The sequence below is a fragment of the Mizuhopecten yessoensis genome, unplaced genomic scaffold (assembly GCF_002113885.1).
Source record: "Mizuhopecten yessoensis strain PY_sf001 unplaced genomic scaffold, ASM211388v2 scaffold7529, whole genome shotgun sequence".
NCBI lineage: Eukaryota > Metazoa > Mollusca > Bivalvia > Pectinida > Pectinidae > Mizuhopecten > Mizuhopecten yessoensis.
In genome coordinates, this window is record NW_018407093.1 from 453,296 (window position 1) to 479,142 (window position 25,847).

The window sequence follows — 25,847 nt, forward strand, 5'->3', positions numbered from 1 at the left end:
GAGGCATGTGGAAGAGACCTAAGTCCAAATGGGGCACATTTGAGGCACATTTTTAAAATTAGAGTCCAAATGGGGCACATTTGAGGCACATTGACAAAATTAGAGTCCAAACGGGGCACATTTGAGGTATACTTTAAAAATACCCCAGAAGTAGAGGTACATTTTAGGCATGCCTAAAATGTACCTCGGGCCAAAGGTACATTTTAGGCATGAAAAAGGCATGAAAAAGGCATGCCTCAATGTACCTTTTTTTAGCCTGGGTTACACTGCAAATTCAGCATAAAAGCAATGAATCATTGTTGTTCATTTCATACCTGTCATTGTTCATTTCATACCTGTCATTGTTCATTTAATACCTGTCATTGTTCATTTTATACCTGTTATTGTTCATTTAATACCTGTCATTGTTCATTTCATACCTGTCATTGTTCATTTAATACCTGTCATTGTTCATTTTACACCTGTTATTGTTCATTTTATACCTGTCATTGTTCATTTCACACCTGTTATTGTTCATTTCATACCTGTCATTGTTCATTTCACACCTGTCATTGTTCATTTCACACCTGTCATTGTTCATTTTATACCTGTCATTGTTCATTTCATACCTGTCATTGTTGAAACTGCAAAATCCAGTCTGCACCAACTTGTATTTTTCTATGTAAGCTCATTAAGGGTTGGTCGGCTGTTGCAGTGGATAACCCACCAACCTTTCGTCAAGTTGGTTGGGGTTTGATTCCCCAATCGATTGTAAAAGGTTATGAGGTCATGTGCCCGTACCATATGATGTTTACCGGTTCTCTGGTTCCCTCCCACATAAGACTCCTGTATGCCTCCATCCAGGCCAACAAGAGTGATTGAACAGTTAAACATAATTCAAAATTGTTGTGAAATATGGTTAAATTTGTATAGTACGCTTGAAAGTAACCTGGTATGATATGAGAGATATGCTCTACACCATTTGAAGGATGTGTGTTGGAGATCTGTTTTGATATTTTATATAAGAAACAAGGATAATAGGATCACTACCTATACCTTAAGGGTAGGTCAGGGAAACTTCCCTTAGATGAGGTCCATGTCTGTTAAACCCAGGTATTGCAATGAAACACACAGGTATTAAAAGCAATGAAATGCACATGTATTAAAAGCAATGAATTATATGTATTAAAAGCAATCAAACACACATGTATTAAAAGCAATCAAACACACATAAATTATATTAACAGCAATGAAACACATATGTATTAAAAGCAATGAAACACATATGTATTAAAAGCAATCAAACACACATAAATTATATTAACAGCAATGAAACACATATGCGTCGTGTTAATTTAATGAGTTTTGAAATTGTAATGTATATGTTTAAACTTTGTGAGTATGATTAGAATTATTCATTAATAGGGAAAACATGTAACTGTTCAAAAGGGGGGGGGGGGGGGGAAATCAGGTGTTATTTGGTATGTTAAATATTAATACTTAACTTGATCTATTAACAACAGTGTGGTAACATGTGAACATTGGTTTATATCCACCGAGGGGGTGACAGAAATGGAGAAAAAATTATATTTGACTTGAATTGTGGAAACCTTAGTCAAAAGGGGTCCCCCTGGCGTTACTGTTGTACAGTTGTACCCTCCGAACCAGTACCACCATTTAATACTAAAACACGACTTGTTTATTATAATTCTTGTGAAAGTTCCACGATGTTGTTAAGTCCAGTCATTTATAGCTACAACGGCTCTGTCCATAGACTACAGACATCATCTCTCAGAAACAATTCTCACCTGGCAACTGATCATTGAGCCTCGCATTCATAACTAACACAGAGAAGATGTTTTTATGGCAGGAAAAAACATCTGCTGAGTAATTATTTAATCTTGTTTTTTTCTCTCAAAAAAAGTGTTAACCTGTCATCATTGTGTATGAAATGTTTGTACTCCGTCAGAAACACAATTAGAGCGTTAATGAATATGTAGCCAAGAAAAAAACTAATTCTTCTGCAAAATTCTGCAAATTCAATTTAGACATAGGTTTTTGCATCTGCCACGAAATATTACGGTAATGGCAAGTTAACGTTCGCCTGTCATTAGCTACGTAGATTACTGTATATGTAAACCAAGGCATAAATATAATTTCCAAAACTCTGTATCATCAATTTGCACCTTGCTGTCTGCATCTGTTAAATGTTTAAATCCCTCACCAAGTTAGCTGGACCTTGAAAGCACTTAAAAACATCTGATGATGATGTAGTGTAGTTATCCTGAAATGTTGACTCTATCATAAGCTAAGCCTTTCTGGTGCTTCCACTGCAGGTATGGGGAGTGAGGAATTATCATCCAATGGGGAAAACATGGCTACCAGGTGTTGAGAAATTACAGTCCAACAGGAGAATGTTTTATCCTAAATTGATATGTACAAAATAAAGATAAGATAAATGTTTGCCTGGTGTGGTGAGGAGGCTGTAACACTGATCCTATAACCTGGTGTAGTTGTAAAGGATTGCTAGCTTTAGATTTCTGTACCTGCTTTATATGACTGTATCAAATAGACCAAGTCAGAACCAGCCCAGCTAGGCAAACCAAAGAAACTATAGACACACTCACAAAAACTAGGCAAATTCAGATCCATTAGACAACCAAGCATCAAGTAGACAAACTCACACCGACGAGACACAAAGACATCAACTTCTCAAACTCACATCAACTAGACAAACTCACATCAACTAGACAAGCTCACATCAACTATAAACTATAAACTCACACCAACTAGACAAACTCATACCAACTAAACAAACTCACACCAACTAAACAAACTCACATCAACTAGACAAGCTCACATCAACTATAAACTATAAACTCACACCAACTAGACAAACTCACACCAACTAGACAAACTCATACCAACTAAACAAACTCACATCAACTAGACAAACTCGCATCAACTAGACAAGTTCACACCAACTATAAACTCACACCAACTAGACAATCTCACACCAACTTAACAAACACACACCAACTAGACAAACTCACACCAACTAGACAAACTCACACCAACTATAAACTCACACCAACTAGACAAACTCACACCAACTATAAACTAACACCAACTATAAACTCACACCAACTAGACAATCTCACACCAACTAAACAAACACACACCAACTAGACAAACTCACATCAACTATAAACTCACACCAACTAGACAAACTCACATCAACTAGACAAACACATACCAACTAGACAAACACATTCCAACTAGACAAACACACACCAACTAGACAAACACATACCAACTAGACAAACTCACACCAACTAGACAAACACACACCTACTAGACAAGCTTACAACCATTTTTGTGCTCAAACACACCATAATAAGTCCTGCACCAGCTTATAATTGATAATACTGAAACCAGTTTATCTTTAAACTGACTTTTGACAAAAAAATTGTTTTCAAAACTTGATTTGACTTTGACTTTGAAATAACTGAAAATTTGCTACACACTTTATCCAAAGATAATAAATTGTTTCACAAGTGTTGCTGAAATGAAACAATATTATTATAAAAATGTGGAGATCAAATTTGACTTTATTTGACTTGAATTGCCCTCCCATAATCCTCCATATCATTTCCCCTTATAAATACCCCCCAGCCCTTCATAAACCCTCGAAAACCCTACAAATTCACCTAACAAAAACTCACCTTCAAATTCCCCTGCAGTTCCCCACTACAAATGTATCTTTCAAAAATGACCTTCAACAACACCTCTCCACCCCCTCTAAAATACCCCCATATAAAGTGCCTGCAACTCCCTTTTCCCCATCCACCCCCACTAACCCCCCAAATGTTTTTTATATTTATGGGGTTTGTTATTCAGATTATCAGCTATCTTTGGTTTACAATTTCATAAGGAAAAGAAATATATTAATCCGTTCTTTGTTACATTATGCAAGTCATTTTAACATTTCGGCTGGAAATGTGGTTAACATTACGTACAGGTGTTAGTGTAGAATGTTGATCTCAAAGGATGTCGGGTTAGTAGGATTGATTGTTAAAGGTTTGCTTCGATCAGAGGAAACTTTATTGATTGATTGTGTCTAAACTGTGGATGATTGTTATTGTGTTATTGGCAGGGATGCACACTGTGGACAAGTAATGTAAGATATAGGTATAACCTGACAGGTTGATTGAACACTGTAGATCACTGACCAGTATCAGTTAATTGTTACAGACTGAGTGACCTTTACTTGTTACAGTTTCCAGGAGTCAGTGCATATTACTTGATTTTCTACGCCTAATTTTGACAGACGTTTTCACTTTAAATGCGAATCTTGAATTCACTTGGCAAAATAATAAAGTCTTAAAATAGCTTAAGACGACATCCTGGGGAAGCTTCAGGATCATGAAAAAGCATTCGCTTTCCATCAACTGCTTCTGTTTGTAACGTAAAATCAATGTGAGGGGAGGAATCTGTGCCAACACGTGAACAAGGAGATAATGGACTCCTGTAGTACCGGTAGGTATCCGCTTTATATTATACTGATGTTTCCAGTTGTATAGGAAAGTAAACTGATGTTTCCTGTCTTATGGGAAAGAAAATTGATGTTTCCTGTTCTATGGGAAACCATACTGATGTTTCCTGTCCTATGGGAAAGAAAACTGATGTTTCCTGTTCTATGGGAAACCATGCTGATGTTTCCTGTCCTATGGGAAACCATACTGATGTTTCCTGTTCTATGGGAAAGAAAACTGATGTTTCCTGTTCTATGGGAAACCATACTGATGTTTCCTGTTCTATGGGAAAGAAAACTGATGTTTCCTGTCCTATGGAAAATAAAATTGATGTTTTATGTCCTATGGGAAACCATACTGATGTTTCCTGTCCTATGGGAAACCATACTGATGTTTCCTGTCCTATGGGGAAAGTAAACACCAGAATGGTACTTTGTGGTTTACTTGGCAGTGTTACTGATGTTGTTCTATGGGAAAGTAAACAAATTGCTATTCTGTTAAGTAGTATATAATATAATTGACATTGTTACTTATGTTACCATTTCTACGAGAGCCGTGCTACTGGTGTTGTTTTTGGAATTTAGTAAACATCATATTTGTGTTTTGTGGTACTTGGCAAGAATGTTGATGTTTCTTGTTCCTTGGGAAGTAAACAAGTCGGTACTTTGTTAAATAGTTTACAGTGTGTAATTGACATAATGTTACTTATGTTTGTGTTTCTAATGCATCAATGTTACCGATGTTTTTTCTCAGAAAAGTAAACATCAGATTAGAATTTTAAGGTATATTTGGTATATATCATTAATGTTTCCATTCTTTTGGAAAAATATTACAGATTGGTATTTTGTGATACACCTGTATGTTAGTGATATTTCCAATATCAGCCTGACAATGCTGTAACACACGGCTACCATGGTAACAGTCTGACAATGCTGTAACACACGGCTACAATGGTAACAGCCTGACAATGCTGTAACACACAGCTACGATGGTAACAGTCTGACAATGCTGTAACACGCAGCTACCATGGTAACAGTCTGACAATGCTGTAATACACGGCTACGATGGTAACAGCCTGCGATGCTGTAACACACGGCTACCATGGTAACAACCCGATAATGTTGTAACACATGGATACCATGGTAACAACCTGAAAATGATGTAACACACGGCTACCATAGTAACAACCTGACCATGCTGTAACACACGGCTACCATGGTAATAACCTGATTATGCTGTAACACATGGATACCATAGTAACAACCTGACAATGTTGTAACACACGTATACCATAGTAACACACAGCTACCATGGTAACAGTCTGACAATGCTTTAACACACAGCTACCATGGTAACAGTCTGACCATGCTGTAACACACAGCTACCATGGTAACCGTCTGACAATGCTGTAACACACGGCTACCATGGGAACAGTCTGACAATGCTGTAACACACGGCTTCGATGGTAACAGCCTGCGATGCTGTAACACACGGCTACCATGGTAATAACCTGATTATGCTGTAACACATGGATACCATAGTAACAACCTGACCATGCTGTAACACACGACTACCTGCTGTAACACACAGCTACCATGGTAACAACCTGACAATGCTGTAACACAAGGCTACCATGGTAACAATCTGACAATGCTGTAAACCAGGTCTACCATAGTAACATCCTGACACTGCTGTAACTCAGGGATACCATGGTAACAACCTGACAATGATGTAACACGCGGCTACCATAGTAACAACCTGACCATGCTGTAACACACAGATACCATGGTAACAGTCTGACAATGCTGTAACACTCAGCTACCATGGTATCAGTCTGACAATGCTATAACACACAGCTACCATAGTAACAGTCTGACAATGCTATAACACACAGCTACCATAGTAACAGTCTGACAATGCTATAACACACAGCTACCATGGTATCAGCCTGACAATGCTATAACACACAGCTACCATGGGACCAGTCTGACAATGCTGTAACACACAGCTACCATAGTAACAACCTGACCATGCTGTAACACACAGATACCATGGTAACAGTCTGACAATGCTGTAATACACGGCTACGATGGTAACAGCCTGCGATGCTGTAACACACGGCTACCATGGGAACAGTCTGACAATGCTGTAACACACGGCTTCGATGGTAACAGCCTGCGATGCTGTAACACACGGCTACCATGGTAACAGCCTAACAATGCTGTAACACACAGCTACCATGGTAACAGTCTGACCATGCTGTAACACACAGCTACCATGGTAACAGTCTGACCATGCTGTAACACACAGCTACCATGGTAACAGTCTGACAATGCTATAAAACACAGCTACCATGGTAACAGTCTGACAATGCTGTAACACGCAGCTACCATGGTAACAGTCTGACAATGCTGTGACACACGGCTACAATGGTAACAGCCTGACAATGCTTTAACACACAGCTACCATGGTAACAGTCTGACAAGGCTGTAACACACAGCTACCATGGTAACAGTCTGACCATGCTGTAACACACAGCTACCATGGTAACCGTCTGACAATGCTGTAACACACGGCTATGATGGTAACAGCCTGCGATGCTGTAACACACGGCTACCATGGGAACAGTCTGACAATGCTGTAACACACGGCTTCGATGGTAACAGCCTGCGATGCTGTAACACACGGCTACCATGGGAACAGTCTGACAATGCTGTAACACACGGCTATGATGGTAACAGCCTGCGATGCTGTAACACACGGCTACCATGGGAACAGTCTGACAATGCTGTAACACACGGCTATGATGGTAACAGCCTGCGATGCTGTAACACACGGCTACCATGGTTACAACCTGACAATGCTGTAACACACGGCTACCATAGTAACAACCTGACCATGCTGTAACACACGGCTACCATTGTAACAACCTGATTATGCTGTAACACACGGCTACCATAGTAACATCCTGACAATGCTGTAACACACGGATACCATAGTAACAACCTGACAATGCTGTAACACACGGCTACCATGGTAATAACCTGATTATGCTGTAACACATGGATACCATAGTAACAACCTGACCATGCTGTAACACACGGCTACCATGGTAACAACCTGATGATGCTGTAACACATGGATACCATAGTAACAACCTGACAATGTTGTAACACACGGATACCATAGTAACAACCTGACCATGCTGTAACACACGACTACCATGGTAACAGGTGTGCAGACATTATACGTTTCATTCTTGTTTACATAAGAGTTTTGGAAATTCTTTGCATTTTGTGATAATTTCCGGTTAACTGTTTGCTGCCTTGGTAGATGACCCAGCGGGTTGTGTTTGTGTAGTGTAGAGGGAGGCTCTTGATTACTCTGACTACAGGTAGACGTAGCACACCCTGTCTGAATGATGAGCGCTCCGTCAGACACCTGATTGCCCAGCCCAGGAGAAAGTGGTTTCTTCCAAAGATTGGATTATATTTCAATCTTGGAAATGCTTTATACGTTTTAAGTAATTCAACAGAAAACTGTCTCATCGCCTTGGAAGTGTAATTTAAAAATCAAGAAAACGGTAAATCATTTGAAGTGATTTTACACAATTGACATGACACTGTGAAAAACCATTAAGCTGCTTTTCACTCAAAACTCGGCTGGGGAGTTTCCCTTCAGCTCAATCAACAGTGCGCAGGACTAGTAATCTGTAGAAGTTCTGGGTTCATGAGCCTCTAGCAGAGCTGAGCACTTAGATTTTAAAGTAAAGATGAAATTTTTTACCAAGTGGTACAACAAAAATAATGTGATTCTCTGTAAAAACAACAGGAAATAACATTGTTACGCTTTAAAAACCAAGCTGGAGATATCAGAACCAGAAATGTCAGTTGATGTTGAATTTGGAACTGATTGGTTTTCAAATCTACATGTCTGACGTTGTCAATTTCAATAAAGACAGGATCGACAGAGAAGGAATATCATGTAGGAATTGATACCTGTATGTTAATGTGTTTTATACCACCAACCTAATCATAGTGTAAAAATTCTTGGACAAGTGATGAACTGTTTAGACGGTGTGTTTATATAAGTTCTACGTACCTGATGAGAGTGTTAATGTTTTGGACTACTACAGAGTTGTTCAGACCTTGGTATACTGGTGTGTTTACAAAATCAATCTACCTGATGAGAGTGTTAATGTTTTGGAGCTGCTACAGAGTTGTTCAGAACTTGGTATACCGGTGTGTTTACAAAATCTACCTATCTGATGAGAGTGTTAATGTTTTGGACTACTACAGAGATGCTCAGACCTTGGTATACTGGTGTGTTTACAAAATCTACGTACCTGATGAGGCTGTAAATGTTTTGGACTACTACAGAGTTTAATGTTCATACCTTGGTATACCGGTGTGTTTACAAAATCTACGTACCCGACGAGAGTGTTAATGTTTTGGACTACTACAGAGTTGTTCAGACCTTGGTATACTGGTGTGTTTACAAAATCCATCTACCTGATGAGAGTGTTAATGTTTTGGAGCTGCTACAGAGTTGTTCAGAACTTGGTATACCGGTGTGTTTACAAAATCTACGTATCTGATGAGAGTGTAAATGTTTTGGACTACTACAGAGTTGTTCAGACCTTGGTATACCGGTGTGTTTACAAAATCTACGTATCTGATGAGAGTGTAAATGTTTTGGATTACTACAGAGTTGTTCAGACCTTGGTATACTGGTGTGTTTACAAAATCCATCTACCTGATGAGAGTGTAAATGTTTTGGACTGCTACAGAGTTGTTCAGACCTTGGTATACCGGTGTGTTTACAAAATCTACCTACCTGATGAGGCTGTAAATGTTTTGGACTGCTACAGAGTTGTTCAGAACTTGGTATACCGGTGTGTTTACAAAATCTACCTATCTGATGAGAGTGTTAATGTTTTGGACTACTACAGAGTTGTTCAGACCTTGGTATACTGGTGTGTTTACAAAATCTACGTACTCGATGAGAGTGTAAATGTTTTGGATTACTTAGGAACAGACAGTGGTACCCATCATGTGTTTATAAGCTGCGACGTTAGCTGGTTTGTATTAAGGAAGTATGCCCCAGTGTTTGTGTAAAACCCCTCTCACCACCTGAGGATGCTCACCAGGAGGACGCCTGTAGCTCATCACCGTCTTCTCATTCTGTTAGATTAGGTGGAAAAGAGTTTCTTTGATTAAGATTTGAGCTACTTTTTGGTTGTATTTGTGAAGATTCCATTTCTTGAGATTTTTGGATATTAATTATATAAGAGTGAATGGTTTTCCTAGAACTCACATTTTGTGCTACATATTAACCTTGTGGGATTCTTCGCAATTTTTCACATGTTGAGTCAGATTTCTACAGCAGTCAATGAATCCCTGTGCGGATATTCACGTTTTGAAGCAATGATTTCTCCAGTTCTATGTCAGTGTTGTCAGTGTGGAGGTGTTAATACTTGAGATCTGCGGAGACATACAGCTGTGCTGTAATACAGATCCTTTAGCGTGGATTTATAAAGTTTGAACCATTCACGTTTCCATGGAACTATAAATGGTAAACATTTGTGATGTTTACATTTTGTAGAAACCTCAGCATGGAATTGTAAATCAAGGGATTCTTTGAACATCTGTAGATCTGAGCGCTGGATCTGGTTGAGAATATTTAGGTGAAGATACATGAGTGTACAGATGTTCTCTGTTTCTGTGTGGTTCTGTATCGTTATTACCGATTTCTGTCCGGATGTGTATACTCTGAGTCTTTGTGGAAATGTGATTGATTGACCGAGGAGATGCTCTCCATATCTTAGTTATCATCTTCGACAGCTGACAAACCCATCACTGAAATAAAAGTGTGTTTGGCTGAGGTAATGGATCGCAGTACGAGGATGGGCAGAGGGGCGCTGAACCCATACTACACCACTAATACAGGTAACCCATACTACACCACTAATACAGGTAACCCACACTACACCACTAATACAGGTAACCCAAACTACACCACTAATACAGATAACCCACACTACACTAATATAGGTAACCCACACTACACCACTAATACAGGTAACCCACACTACACCGCTAATACAGGTAACCCACACTACACCACTAATACAGGTAACCCAAACTACACCACTAATACAGATAACCCACACTACACTAATATAGGTAACCCACACTACACCACTAATACAGGTAACCCACACTACACCGCTAATACAGGTAACCCACACTACACCACTAATACAGGTAACCCACACTACACCACTAATACAGGTAACCCACACTACACCACTAATACAGGTAACCCACACTACACCACTAATACAGGTAACCCACACTACACCACTTATACAGGTAACTCACACTACACCGCTGATACAGGTAACCCACACTACACCACTAATACAGGTAACCCACACTACACCACTACTACAGGTAACCCACACTACACCACTAATACAGGTAACCCACACTACACCACTTATACAGGTAGCCCATACTACACCACTAATACAGGTAACCCACACTACACCGCTAATACAGGTAACCCACACTACAGGTAACAGTTTCAAATTCAGGCCAGTGTTTTGTTTCAGTACAGCCTGTAGAAATTTTTTGTTTTGGTAGTAAATCCATCAACAGGGACCAATGAGTTTAACAATGTGATGAGGGACGTTATATTATGGTAAATAGTTGTGTGCAGAAGTCCCCTCCTGGCTTTCCTTGTCACACGTGGGTGTGGATACACCTGGTCACATGACAGACATGGAGTGAAATGTCTTATAGCAGACCAATGGGTCTCCTGTGAGTGTCTTCATGATAAGAATAATGGATGTATTTCACAATCAAATTATGCGTCCATTCTATGAGATAGCTGCTAGCCTCGTATCAAAGTTAATGTCACTCAGTGATGTGACGATTGACCTGGAAACTCTGCTCGGTGTTAAACAATATACTGTATGTATCTTGTATTAAGAAAGAATTCCTTATCAGCAGATCTTGTACCTTAATTTGTAGAAAACATCCTGCATCGTTTTACTCTGAAATATGATATCTAAAGTGATCACTGACTATGACTCTCCAGCATTTGGGGGGTCTTTTGTATTGTACAGCTTTGTGGGGGTCCTCAGACGCAACCTCACTTAGTGACTAGATCTTCAAGGTTATGTGTCAGCTATGTAGCAGAACTGGACTGGGTCGATCATAAGCAACTAGGGAGCTTCTGTCTTGAGTTTGGAGGGTCTCGGGTTCGAACCCCGATCTGGCCGTGCACTTTCCCTTCCTGTTACAGCTATATACAACGTAGCTATGTGGGGGGTCCTGAGTTGAAAGCTCACTATGACCAGATGTATAGTGTTTGTGAGAGTTTTAGGTAGAAGCTTGCTATAACCTGATAGTTGTTAGAAAGATCCGATGGTTTTGTGAGGATTCTTGGTTGATGCTCACTAGGACCAGACCTGTTACGTAGTGAGGTCAGGCCTGGCTATAGGAGGGTCCAGGGCCAGTATTCATGAAACCGTTCTCATGCTGTTCAAGCCTAATTTCTTGATTTGCTTATAAACTAATAATAAAATCTTATTTTGTTAATGATTTGGAAATTTTTTGAAGAAACTTAAAGCCAAATACTGTTTTCAATGTATATATAGATTTGACTTTTTGATCGTTAGACATGATTTAAGTGAGTTACAAGAAAGTTTGTTTGAGCACAAAATCCATGCTTGAGCATGAGACAGGTTTCATGAATACAGGTCCTGGGTTGGGAGCTCACAGTCTATTTGTGGTAACTCCATAACGAGTGGACACCCCTGTCCATCAGGTCTAAATCAGACAATCATCGCCTCATTACAGGGCCACCAGGGGGCGCCAAGCATCAGGGCCTACAATCATCATTTATTATTGGGGAGTGCAGCGTTTGACCTTAATTGATTTAGCAGGCGGTGTTAAGTGTTTCATGGCTGAGGAGAAGCAGAGCGCTGAAGCGTGAAATAGATTATCTGAAAATCTTATCTCTTATTTATTGTGATAACTAGAGAATCAATTATATATCCAGCTTCTTTACCATGATAACCTCATGAGGAATTTCTACTCTGATAACCTTCTGGTTCGTTTTCGTTCCAATCACTATGATAGGTCTTGTCACAATAAAATATTACAACAATCATCAAAAGAATTAAAACAATTCAGCCCAAGCTGGTAATGGGAGCCCATTGTTGAGAAAACTGTGGCTTAATTTGTTAAACTGGAATTGTGGTGTTTCACTATCATGGTTTAATCTCATCAGGAGGGCTGGATGAGTTACACATATGGGATGAGGGCAGAGAGGAAGGACAAAATAATGGGATCTTGAAGGAAGGAAGAGAGGGGGCTATAGAGAGATGAACAGGATGGCAGATACAAAGGAGAAAAAGGAAGAGGCAGAAAGGAAGGAAGATAAGGGACTGGAGCGGAGGAAAAAACAGATGAGATGGGAGGAGAAAGGGGGCTAGATGGCAGGATGAAAGAAAGGTTGGAGGGGAAGAAGAAAGGGAATACAAAGGAGTATTGGAGGGGAAGAAGAAAGGGAATACAAAGGAGTATTGGAGGGGAAGAAGAAAGGATTGATAGCTAGAGAAGAAGAAAAATGGAAGGGTGGAAGGAAAGAGATCTAGAAGGGAGAAAGAGATGCTAAAATGGAAAAAGAATGGGCATTTGACAAGAAGGCAATTGGGATGGAAGGGGAAGAAATTGGGCAGGAAGAAAAGATAGTACATCTAGAAGGGAAGAAAAAAAGCAGAAAGGGAAGAAGAAAAGGGATGAAAGGAGGATTAAAAGAAAAAGGAGGAAGTGAAGAAAACAACATTTTGGACTAAAGTATGGCTTTATATGGAATAACAAAAAGTGGCTGATGGATTATAGTGTGATATTTTACGAGAGGCATTTAAAGGACAATCTCTGAACAGAAGTGAAGGCGAGCCCCAGATTAGTTTTATGTCTGAGTGTCTACATTTTGTGTGAGCATGTTGAAGCCTTTGTTAGCTTTATTTCACAGCAAATCAACCTCCCACATATGATTTCCATGAATTCTGAATTGCACAACATTATTGTATGTGTTAGGATTGAACACATTGGATGCGGTTACACTGTAGAAGATATATGGCTGTTTATTTAAGGCTCCACACCCCCACCGTTAAGCTGACAAGTGTCTACCTTAGTGTTAATAGCCTTATCTCTCTGGCTAATGACTCCCTAATGGGCCCTGTACAGACCAGTAGTGCACCCGCCTGTGTCTGACCACTGATAGCGCTGACCATCAAGTGTCCAGTCTGAGAGTTCCTTAGAGTGGTCAATTGTCTGACCGCCTGCTGGTCGGGATCAGTAAGATGAGGTTAATTTGATTGCCAGAATACTTAACTATAATCAACTTAAATCAATACGTCTGTTTCCTGGTACAGAAATCCCTCTCCTGACTTCCTGTTGATGTAAACAGGAATCTTCAGTGTATTATTGGTTAGGACAAATTTTCTGTAACACATTTAAAGATTAACTTGAATATATTTTATGGAGCTATAACACAAAAATCTGGAGTGTACTCTCATCATAAACCGCTTCAGAGTACACTCCAGTTTTTTGTGTTGTAGCTCCATATCATAAAAACATATATTCAAGTCAATCCTTATGATTTAATCTTCTATACACAATCCCTGTGGAAATCCACTTATTGATAGACTCTTTTCGCTTAGAAATTATTACGCCGCTGTATCAGCCAATCAAAAGTGACGTTACACACGGCGACGTCATCTTTTTACGTTATGAGCTGATAACATAAATTTTTAATGAAAATGCTTGTTACAAGTAAGATTAAATTTTTTACATTTAATAGTGATGATCCTCAATTAAAAGGTAACAACTTCCATAGCAATAGATGAGCGTAAAATATTGGGCACTTAGTGTGTAAAATACTAGGCACTTAGTGTGTAAAATACTAGGCACTTAGTGTGTAAAATACTGGGAGCTGAGAGTGTAAAATACTGGGCACTGAGTGTGTAAACTACTGGGCACTGAGTGTGTAAACTACTGGGCACTGAGTGTGTAAAATACTGGGCACTGAGTGTGTAAAATACTGGGCACTGAGTGTGTAAAATACTGGGCACTGAGTGTGTAAAATACTGGGCACTGAGTGTGTAAAATACTGGGCACTGAGTGTGTAAAATACTGGGCACTGAGTGTGTAAAATACTGGGCACTGAGTGTGTAAAATACTGGGCACTGAGTGTGTAAAATACTGGGCACTGAGTGTGTAAAATACTGGGCACTGAGTGTGTAAAATACTGGGCACTGAGTGTGTAAAATACTGGGCACTGAGTGTGTAAAATACTGGGCACTGAGTGTGTAAAATACTGGGCACTGAGTGTGTAAAATACTGGGCACTGAGTGTGTAAAATACTGGGCACTGAGTGTGTAAAATACTGGGCACTGAGTGTGTAAAATACTGGGCACTGAGTGTGTAAAATACTGGGCACTGAGTGTGTAAAATACTGGGCACTGAGTGTGTAAAATACTGGGCACTGAGTGTGTAAAATACTGGGCACTGAGTGTGTAAAATACTGGGCACTGAGTGTGTAAAATACTGGGCACTGAGTGTGTAAAATACTGGGCACTGAGTGTGTAAAATACTGGGCACTGAGTGTGTAAAATACTGGGCACTGAGTGTGTAAAATACTGGGCACTGAGTGTGTAAAATACTGGGCACTGAGTGTGTAAAATACTGGGCACTGAGTGTGTAAAATACTGGGCACTGAGTGTGTAAAATACTGGGCACTGAGTGTGTAAAATACTGGGCACTGAGTGTGTAAAATACTGGGCACTGAGTGTGTAAAATACTGGGCACTGAGTGTGTAAAATACTGGGCACTGAGTGTGTAAAATACTGGGCACTGAGTGTGTAAAATACTGGGCACTGAGTGTGTAAAATACTGGGCACTGAGTGTGTAAAATACTGGGCACTGAGTGTGTAAAATACTGGGCACTGAGTGTGTAAAATACTGGGCACTGAGTGTGTAAACTACTGGGCACTGAGTGTGTAAACTACTGGGCACTGAGTGTGTAAAATACTGGGCACTGAGTGTGTAAAATACTGGGCACTGAGTGTGTAAAATACTGGGCACTGAGTGTGTAAAATACTGGGCACTGAGTGTGTAAAATACTGGGCACTGAGTGTGTAAAATACTGGGCACTGAGTGTGTAAAATACTGGGCACTGAGTGTGTAAAATACTGGGCACTGAGTGTGTAAAATACTGGGCACTGAGTGTGTAAAATACTGGGCACTGAGTGTGTAAAATACTGGGCACTGAGTGTGTAAAATACTGGGCACTGAGTGTGTAAAATACTGGGCACTGAGTGTGTAAAATACTGGGCACTGAGTGTGTAAAATACTGGGCACTGAGTGTGTAAAATACTGGGCACTGAGTGTGTAAAATACTGGGCACTGAGTGTGTAAAATACTGGGCACTGAGTGTGTAAAATACTGGGCACTGAGTGTGTAAAATACTGGGCACTGAGTGTGTAAAATACTGGGCACTGAGTGTGTAAAATACTGGGCACTGAGTGTGTAAAATACTGGGCACTGAGTGTGTAAAATACTGGGCACTGAGTGTGTAAAATACTGGGCACTGAGTGTGTAAAATACTGGGCACTGAGTGTGTAAAATACTGGGCACTGAGTGTGTAAAATACTGGGCACTGAGTGTGTAAAATACTGGGCACTGAGTGTGTAAAATACTGGGCACTGAGTGTGTAAAATACTGGGCACTGAGTGTGTAAAATACTGGGCACTGAGTGTGTAAAATACTGGGCACTGAGTGTGTAAAATACTGGGCACTGAGTGTGTAAAATACTGGGCACTGAGTGTGTAAAATACTGGGCACTGAGTGTGTAAAATACTGGGCACTGAGTGTGTAAAATACTGGGCACTGAGTGTGTAAAATACTGGGCACTGAGTGTGTAAAATACTGGGCACTGAGTGTGTAAAATACTGGGCACTGAGTGTGTAAAATACTGGGCACTGAGTGTGTAAAATACTGGGCACTGAGTGTGTAAAATACTGGGCACTGAGTGTGTAAAATACTGGGCACTGAGTGTGTAAAATACTGGGCACTGAGTGTGTAAAATACTGGGCACTGAGTGTGTAAAATACTGGGCACTGAGTGTGTAAAATACTGGGCACTGAGTGTGTAAAATACTGGGCACTGAGTGTGTAAAATACTGGGCACTGAGTGTGTAAAATACTGGGCACTGAGTGTGTAAAATACTGGGCACTGAGTGTGTAAAATACTGGGCACTGAGTGTGTAAAATACTGGGCACTGAGTGTGTAAAATACTGGGCACTGAGTGTGTAAAATACTGGGCACTGAGTGTGTAAAATACTGGGCACTGAGTGTGTAAAATACTGGGCACTGAGTGTGTAAAATACTGGGCACTGAGTGTGTAAAATACTGGGCACTGAGTGTGTAAAATACTGGGCACTGAGTGTGTAAAATACTGGGCACTGAGTGTGTAAAATACTGGGCACTGAGTGTGTAAAATACTGGGCACTGAGTGTGTAAAATACTGGGCACTGAGTGTGTAAAATACTGGGCACTGAGTGTGTAAAATACTGGGCACTGAGTGTGTAAAATACTGGGCACTGAGTGTGTAAAATACTGGGCACTGAGTGTGTAAAATACTGGGCACTGAGTGTGTAAAATACTGGGCACTGAGTGTGTAAAATACTGGGCACTGAGTGTGTAAAATACTGGGCACTGAGTGTGTAAAATACTGGGCACTGAGTGTGTAAAATACTGGGCACTGAGTGTGTAAAATACTGGGCACTGAGTGTGTAAAATACTGGGCACTGAGTGTGTAAAATACTGGGCACTGAGTGTGTAAAATACTGGGCACTGAGTGTGTAAAATACTGGGCACTGAGTGTGTAAAATACTGGGCACTGAGTGTGTAAAATACTGGGCACTGAGTGTGTAAAATACTGGGCACTGAGTGTGTAAAATACTGGGCACTGAGTGTGTAAAATACTGGGCACTGAGTGTGTAAAATACTGGGCACTGAGTGTGTAAAATACTGGGCACTGAGTGTGTAAAATACTGGGCACTGAGTGTGTAAAATACTGGGCACTGAGTGTGTAAAATACTGGGCACTGAGTGTGTAAAATACTGGGCACTGAGTGTGTAAAATACTGGGCACTGAGTGTGTAAAATACTGGGCACTGAGTGTGTAAAATACTGGGCACTGAGTGTGTAAAATACTGGGCACTGAGTGTGTAAAATACTGGGCACTGAGTGTGTAAAATACTGGGCACTGAGTGTGTAAAATACTGGGCACTGAGTGTGTAAAATACTGGGCACTGAGTGTGTAAAATACTGGGCACTGAGTGTGTAAAATACTGGGCACTGAGTGTGTAAAATACTGGGCACTGAGTGTGTAAAATACTGGGCACTGAGTGTGTAAAATACTGGGCACTGAGTGTGTAAAATACTGGGCACTGAGTGTGTAAAATACTGGGCACTGAGTGTGTAAAATACTGGAAGCTGAGAGTGTAAAATACTTGACACTGAGTGTGTAAAATACTGGGCACTGGGCACTGAGTGTGTAAAATACTGGGCGCTGAGTGTGTAAAATACTGGGCACTGAGTGTGTAATCTGAGTGTGTAAAATACTGGAAGCTGAGAGTGTAAAATACTTGACACTGAGTGTGTATACTGGGCACTGAGTGTGTAAAATACTGGGCACAGAGTGTGTAAAATACTGGGCACTGAGTGTGTAATAGGCGTTCAGGGTGTAAACTATTGGGCGCTGAGAGTATTGGGCACTGAGTGTGTAAAATACTGGGCACTGTGGGTGTAAAATACTGGGAGCTGAGTGTGTAAAATACTGGGAGTTGAGAGTGTAAAATACTGGGGGCTGAGTGTGTGAAATACTGGGCACTGAGTGTGTAAAATACTGGGAGTTGAGAGTGTAAAATACTGGGAGCTGAGTGTGTAAAATACTGGGAGTTGAGAGTGTAAAATACTGGGAGCTGAGTGTGTGAAATACTGGGCACTGAGTGTGTAAAATACTGGGAGCTGAGAGTGTAAAATACTGGGAGCTGAGAGTGTAAAATATTGGGCACTGAGTGTGTAAAATACTGGGCACTGTGGGTGTAAAATACTGGGAGCTGAGTGTGTAAAATACTGGGAGTTGAGAGTGTAAAATACTGGGAGCTGAGAGTGTAAAATATTGGGCACTGAGTGTGTAAAATACTGGGAGCTGAGTGTGTAAAATACTGGGCTCTGAGTGTGTAAAATACTGGGCACTGGGCACTGAGGGTGTAAAATACTGGGCACTGAGTGTGTAATAGGCGTTCAGGGTGTAAACTATTGGGCGCTGAGAGTATTGGGCACTGAGTGTGTAAAATACTGGGCACTGTGTGTGTAAAATACTGGGCACTGAGTATGTAAAATACTGGGCACTGAGTGTGTAAAATACTGGAAGCTGAGAGGGTAAAATACTTGACACTGAGAGTGTAAAATACTGGGCACTGGGCACTGAGTTTGTAAAATATTGGGCACCGAGTGTGTAAAATACTGGGCACTGAGTGTGTAATCTGAGTGTGTAAAATACTGGAAGCTGAGAGTGTAAAATACTTGACACTGAGTGTGTATACTGGGCACTGAGTGTGTAAAATACTGGGCACTAAGTGTGTAAAATACTGGGCACTGAGTGTGTAAAATAATGGGCACTGAGTGTGTAAAATACTGGGCACTGGACACTGAGTGTGTAAGATACTGGGCACTGAGTGTGTAAAATACTGGGCACAGAGTGTGTAAAATACTGGGCACTGAGTGTGTAAAAGACTGGGCACTGAGTGTGTAAAATACTGGGCACTAAGTGTGTAAAATACTGGGCACTGGGCACTGCAGTGTGTAAAATACTGGGCACTGAGTGTGTAAAATCCTGGGCACTGAGTGTGTACAATACTGGGCACTGAGTGTGTAAAATCCTGGGCACTGAGTGTGTACAATACTGGGCACTGAGTGGGTAAAATACTGGGCACTGAGTGTGTAATAGGCGTTCAGGGTGTAAACTATTGGGCGCTGAGAGTATTGGGCACTGAGTGTGTAAAATACTGGGCACTGGGCACTGAGGGTGTAAAATACTGGGCACTGAGTGTGTAATAGGCGTTCAGGGTGTAAACTATTGGGCGCTGAGAGTATTGGGCACTGAGTGTGTAAAATACTGGGCACTGTGGGTGTAAAATACTGGGAGCTGAGTGTGTAAAATACTGGGAGTTGAGAGTGTAAAATACTGGGAGCTGAGAGTGTAAAATACTGGGAGCTGAGAGTGTAAAATATTGGGCACTGAGTGTGTAAAATACTGGGCACTGAGTGTGTAAAATACTGGGCACTGAGTGTGTAATAGGCGTTCAGGGTGTAAACTATTGGGCGCTGAGAGTGTAAAATAATAGGCGTTCAGGGTGTAAAATAATGGGTGCTGAGAGTGTAAAATATTAGGCGTTCAGGGTGTAAACTATGGGGCGCTGAGTGTGTAAAATATGGGACGCTCTAGAGAGTGTAAAATTGTGCTAACAGCATTTGTTAATTTATCTGCCATCTTTGTTTGTGAAGCTGTCATACTTTGGTGTGCTTTAAAAAGAGGATGTAAATGGTTGAAATGATATGTACGTTTCCTAAGGATCAAACATGTGAGCCGAGACTTCCTAGTCGGACGCTGTACTGCTGTGTTAAAAGGAAATTTCATCAAGACGCTAGTCAGGTGTCTTTGAAACTGCACATCCTTTAATTTCAAGTCTTTGTCTTCAAAGGCATTTACCACAACCCAGGTTATTGTGCTCCCTGCAAACGGTTCCCCCCTACCTAGAATGGGGAGGGTCGATGGTACAAGTTTGTGACAGGAAGGAAACGGTGATTAGAATATTTTTATTTGATGGGGAAACCCCTGATTTCAGACTTTCTAAACAAATTTTACTACCTAGTCGCCAGCAATTGGCCCGGTTCAGATTAAACATACCAGTTGTATTGGTTAACCCTCCTATTTTCACTATCACTATATACTGTAGTATTTATAAAATATTATTAGTATTTAAACAAGATGGAATTCAATAACAAAGCAGAAATTAATATTAAATTTTTAATTTGAAACAGGTGATGAATTAAAGTTCTACATAATCTAGTAGAAAAGAAATCTATTCCGGTTAAACATGTTTTTTGGTCGTATTTATATATATATGAACTGAACTTTAGTTTAACGTCGTTAATCAAATTATGGCTGAAACACATCACCAGGGTAATCTGACATGTTGAGGGGGGGTCTGGCTTTCAAGGGGAGGTAACTTAGTACAGTTAATGTGTTTTGATTACAAACTTCCTGCATACCTATACATTATAGATAATGTACCATGTAATGTGGGCCAGAATGGCACGCTGTAAAACAAGTATAACTCTAAGGTAACTTTATTTCCTGAGTAACTTTTTCAATTCCTGAGTCAGACTTAAGTTTGTGTTTCAAAAAAGTTAATAAAAAGTTAAGAGCACAAACTTAGGAAACTTTTACTTACAAATTTATTTTTGAATGGCTCACTGTATTGACGATTAATGCCAACTGAAACCTGCCCAACACCTCAGTAAATTGTATATAAACAGAGGGAGTGTGACTACGCCATGTTTTAATGGAGACCCTATAATGAAGACCATGTTCTTATGATTGGGAGGTGATGGATGAAGGGAGTCTGGGGAGTTTCTAACAAACCAAACTGGACATTTGAGTGGTCAGTGACCACACTTATTGACCACTGTACAGACAGAGTTACATGTAGCGGGCACTTCTCCTATCCTGGTTATGGCACTGCCCAATGAGCTGTTGTCCATGCCAATATCTGTGAGACAATATTTTTGTGAGAGTGTCTTTGTATCTTGTCAGTACCAGCCTTTTTTTTTGGGGGGGGGGGGGTTTTACAGACAATCCTCTGTTGTCAGCTCAATACGGTTTGAACAAATTCTGACAAGAGCATGGACATTTGAATAACATTAATCAATAATATTTGAGGTGAAAAAGTAAATTATACTTAAATTCCAAATTAGAGTAATTAGTGTTCACAACATTAATTGGATAATTAATTATCAGAGAGTATAGGGAGAATCTGATCCAGTATATATAGTGTCATAGTGTCTTTGGCCTACGTAGTAATGGTGTCTCATAATAGTATACCGATCTGTTGAGAACACTTTTGAAAACTGAAATCTTGAAGCTTGCTTAGGATTAAAATGCATCTTTATAACATTTAGGATGGTATGAAACCGAATTGCTTACAAAAAACATGCCATCAGTCTGTTTGTTTATATCTATTTTTTTTTATAAAATTCTACTGTATCTTTCTGCATGTAATTTCTTTGATTCATAAAGGCAATATTCAATCGCAACAAGCTCAGGATAGGTTGGTTTCTTTATTGTATGTCTACCGGTTTCACCCGAACATGTGGGCTTCTTCAATCGCCCTGCATACCCCTGGGTATCCAAGCAAGGGATAATGGAACCTACAGAACCTAGATTAGAAGTACGGCGTTGGCTCTACACCCCAATGATTTCTTTGATTCATGATACATTTTAAACAAATTGTTTTACTGAAAGGTGGAACAGCCATTTTTGAAGAATAATGTGGTGTTTGGTAACAGGCAACAAATTCATGTCAGAGACCACTATAACGGGCAACAAATTCAAGTCAGAGACCACTATAACGGGCAACAAATTCATGTCAGAGACCGCTCAGGAAGTTCTACAAAGTTTGTATTTGTCGTCACAACATAATTTGTTCCCTGTTACACTAACGATATGATGGGAAATCTCAGACAGCTTTCACACAGAAACCTTCACCTGTACAGTAGTTCTGGGTGTGGTAATGGTTTGTGAACATTTTGAGTTGGTAGGTTTATCAAGAGGCTGACATATAAGTATAGATATACCAGGTATGCAGTCTGATGTGTTCCAGAGTATCTCCAAGGATCTGCTGGGGATTATTTTCTTGATTTTATGAAACAGTAATTGTCACATGGCCATGGGGGCTTTAGAAGGGATCAACCTCTTGTCAAATTCGCAGATATTTTTTTATGTTTAATCTTTTCCATACAAATATTCATTAGACATGCCGTATGATACAGGGAAAGTTGTTTCCATCAAAAGTGATTAGAATTTGTTTGTGGATTTTAGACTAAATGAAAAGTTGATATTGGTACATTTTTGTGTTGATAAAGTATATTGATATATTTTTTTACTGTAATTATTATTTTTATTATAGTGGTAAAGTAAGGAAGTGTTTAATCTTATCCATTCGTATATATAATGAGACATGCTGTAGGATACAGGTACAGGAAAACTCATTCCAATACACACATGATAAATACAGATGTAGCTTCGGTGCCAGACCTTGGAACATGGAGATAGGTATTACCAGTAGAGATTCCTACAATTTTCTGCCATAAAATCTAACTTGAAACAACCGATGGCATGTGTGGGTGGAGAGGTGTACCTACTGGCGCCCTCACAGGTCCTGGAGCGTTTAAACCTCACCTGCTTCCTCCCTCCCACAGATTTAATTATACTTGGAGGAACCAGGGCTGTACCATGGTAAACAAATGTTCTGTCAGGACCCGCGAAGCCAGGTCAGGTGCATTGATCATAAAAAATATCTTATAATATATTTTTGATGAACATAATAGTTATAATTTTTTATTTTTTTTATTTCAACATATGAGATCCCATCATCAGATTTAATGTTTAGTGTGGATAAAAAATAAATAAAAAAAATACATCAGGCTAGTGATTCAGAGTGTTTGACACTGGTTTGGCCATGAGTTCTAGAGCAGTTGACAGCTAGCCATGAGGTCCTGAGAATGTCAGCTAGCTACAATCAGCAGGTCAGGAGCATTGTGACAGCTCTTGGACCAGCCGTTGGTGAACATTATTGATTATCTGCGCCAGATTTGGTGTTTTATGTTTGAACTGGAATTAAAGAAATTAAACAGCAGTTGGTGAGAAGATACCCCCAGGAAACCACCACTTTTCTCTGGAAAATAAAGTTGACAATTTTATAGCGTTTAGATTCCCTGTTTGGTGAAGTGTTAAACCAAACCGTGTCAGTTGCAAAACTTATTTCTGTGTTTCGCAGTCACTTTCAGGTACTTTCTGTGTCATTGGTTGTACTAACCAGTAAACTGAACAATTAGTCTTCAATAATTCTCACTTTGTAGGCATGAAATCAACATGTATATCTGAACCAAGAAAATTATGTAATAGATCTCGATGTACTCTTTGGTATGACAGAAATTTACACTGAATATCTGAGAGGATGCACATTACATATGAAAGTGAAAGTGACATGTTTGTGTGGTGTAGATATCGTCTGTGTGTCTCTTACAGCATCTGTAGTGCGGCATGTGTATGTATGGCCCTGTGACATTTAGGAATGTTTGTAAGATGTGATCTGTCTACAGTCTTGTACCTTCATCTGTCTGTAGTAGACATCTGGCTGTTTGTGTACTGGGGGTACAACATCTGGACAGAGTTATAGTTATATAACACACAAAGCGTCCTCAACCTACAGGAGTTAGGGCCTGTAATTGTCACAATTTGTTTAAGTAGTTAAGGATTGTAATATTTCCAGTCATCAAGCCATTATTTTAAAATATATGGTCTGCTTGACTGGTGTTTCCTTCAAGATCTGATTTCTCACAATGTGCTGACAGAGAAAGTATGGGACAATCACTCATCTACACATTGAGGGGTGTAGTTTGTCATTTCAAAGAGCAGGAGTTTGACATCTGTAATATATTTCTTTAAAATTTATTATATCTGAAAATATACTGTTAATTTACACTGACATCAGCTTGAGGGTGAAAACATTTGAATATCTGTCTCACAGTAGGGGTGGGCTTATTATAGGACACTGAAATAGCATTGGGCGATTTGTTTACTGAATTGTACACTTCACTCTTACATGACTTGTCAAGATAAAAAACAACCATTCCAGCTGTATCTCGACTTTTGTCTCACCATGCCTGCAGACAGTATACTGGGGTCTTATTATCTACAGATATTCTAGCGTAATGGTTAGCCAACAGAAACATTACAGGAATCGGTTCCTATTACTGTTACAAGTAAATTACACCACACCTGGTAGATCCCTGAATGTGTTACAGATTATCTAGTCAGATCTTTGGTAACAAGATTCGTTACAGAAACAAACCATTTCCCTGGTGTTTTTTTTAGATAAGTTCATGCTTACATCGGGTCATGATATAATTTTTAAATTTCTTAAAACTTTTTGGTACATTCTTACTATAGCAGGTGAAATACTCCTGTTTACATGGTAAATACTTGATGTTACACACATACTGGTACATCCTTTAACTCTTTCACTACCGAAAACCATAATGGACTCATCCATATCAATGCATGGTATAGTCTACTAAAGTTACATATGGCTGAAAGGGTTAAGTCTAGTCGTTTGAATAATTAAGCTTTGGATTACAAAATTACTCTAAAATGGCCCTGGTTTTTAACTATAGGGCTGGATTAGCCATTATGGTAAGAGTATCTTAAAATATATCGTCATTGTCAGAAATATGGAATATTTGGTTAATCCTTTCAACACTGTTAACTATAATGGACTCATCCGTATCAATGCATGGTAGAGTCTACTTAAGTTACATAGGGGTGAAAGGGTTAAAGAGTCTTCTTTGGATGTGACCAGGGTTAGGTTGTACAATCAATGACAATGACAATGACAATTGTTTTATTCTCATAAACAATAACAATACAGTGTAGAGAATACATATATACAAATGGGTGGCAATAATACATGGTGGAACAGGATGGACATTAGTATTGTAAATTAATTATGTCACTAATATCGGTAATAACTTCAGCCAATGATATCAATTCATGTTGTGTTACATAATGGAATAATGTATGGTATTTAAATGTGTTTGGTCTTTCATAATAATATCTGGACATATGTTTTCGCCTACTATATGAGAATTGGTTGATGTGTACATGTAAACAGATAATGAAATTCGTCGCCAATTTCTCTTAAATAACATAAACTACATAATCTATTTTCACGTGGTATATTGAACCACCTACCACTTTCAATTGGTAACTTAGTATTACATGTTCTAAACTTACAATACGCTTTAGCTAGTTTCGGAGGGAGTTCTAGTAAGTACTTTTCTGAACAAAGTTCGTACTTATATATTCTATAATTTGTTCCTTTCGGAGAAGTATACATTTCATT

The 25,847-nt window shown here is 39.6% G+C and overlaps 1 protein-coding gene across 9 annotated transcripts in view; it reads left to right on the forward strand.

Moving 5' to 3' along the window:
* The window catches only part of LOC110453881 (pleckstrin homology-like domain family B member 2), a 226,074-nt gene that overhangs the window by 73,470 nt on the left and 126,757 nt on the right, over positions 1-25,847 (forward strand). Inside the window, exon 1 of one of the 9 annotated variants that reach the window (XM_021503082.1) lies at positions 4,464-4,518. The exons of 7 other annotated variants lie outside the window; for them this stretch is intronic. In XM_021503082.1, the coding sequence (XP_021358757.1) occupies positions 4,500-4,518 (19 nt within the window). In that variant the 5' untranslated portion in view covers positions 4,464-4,499. Of the gene's footprint in view, positions 1-4,463; positions 4,519-10,028; positions 10,463-25,847 lie in introns of those variants that run through there. One more of the 9 variants, XM_021503081.1, reaches the window with a different exon arrangement.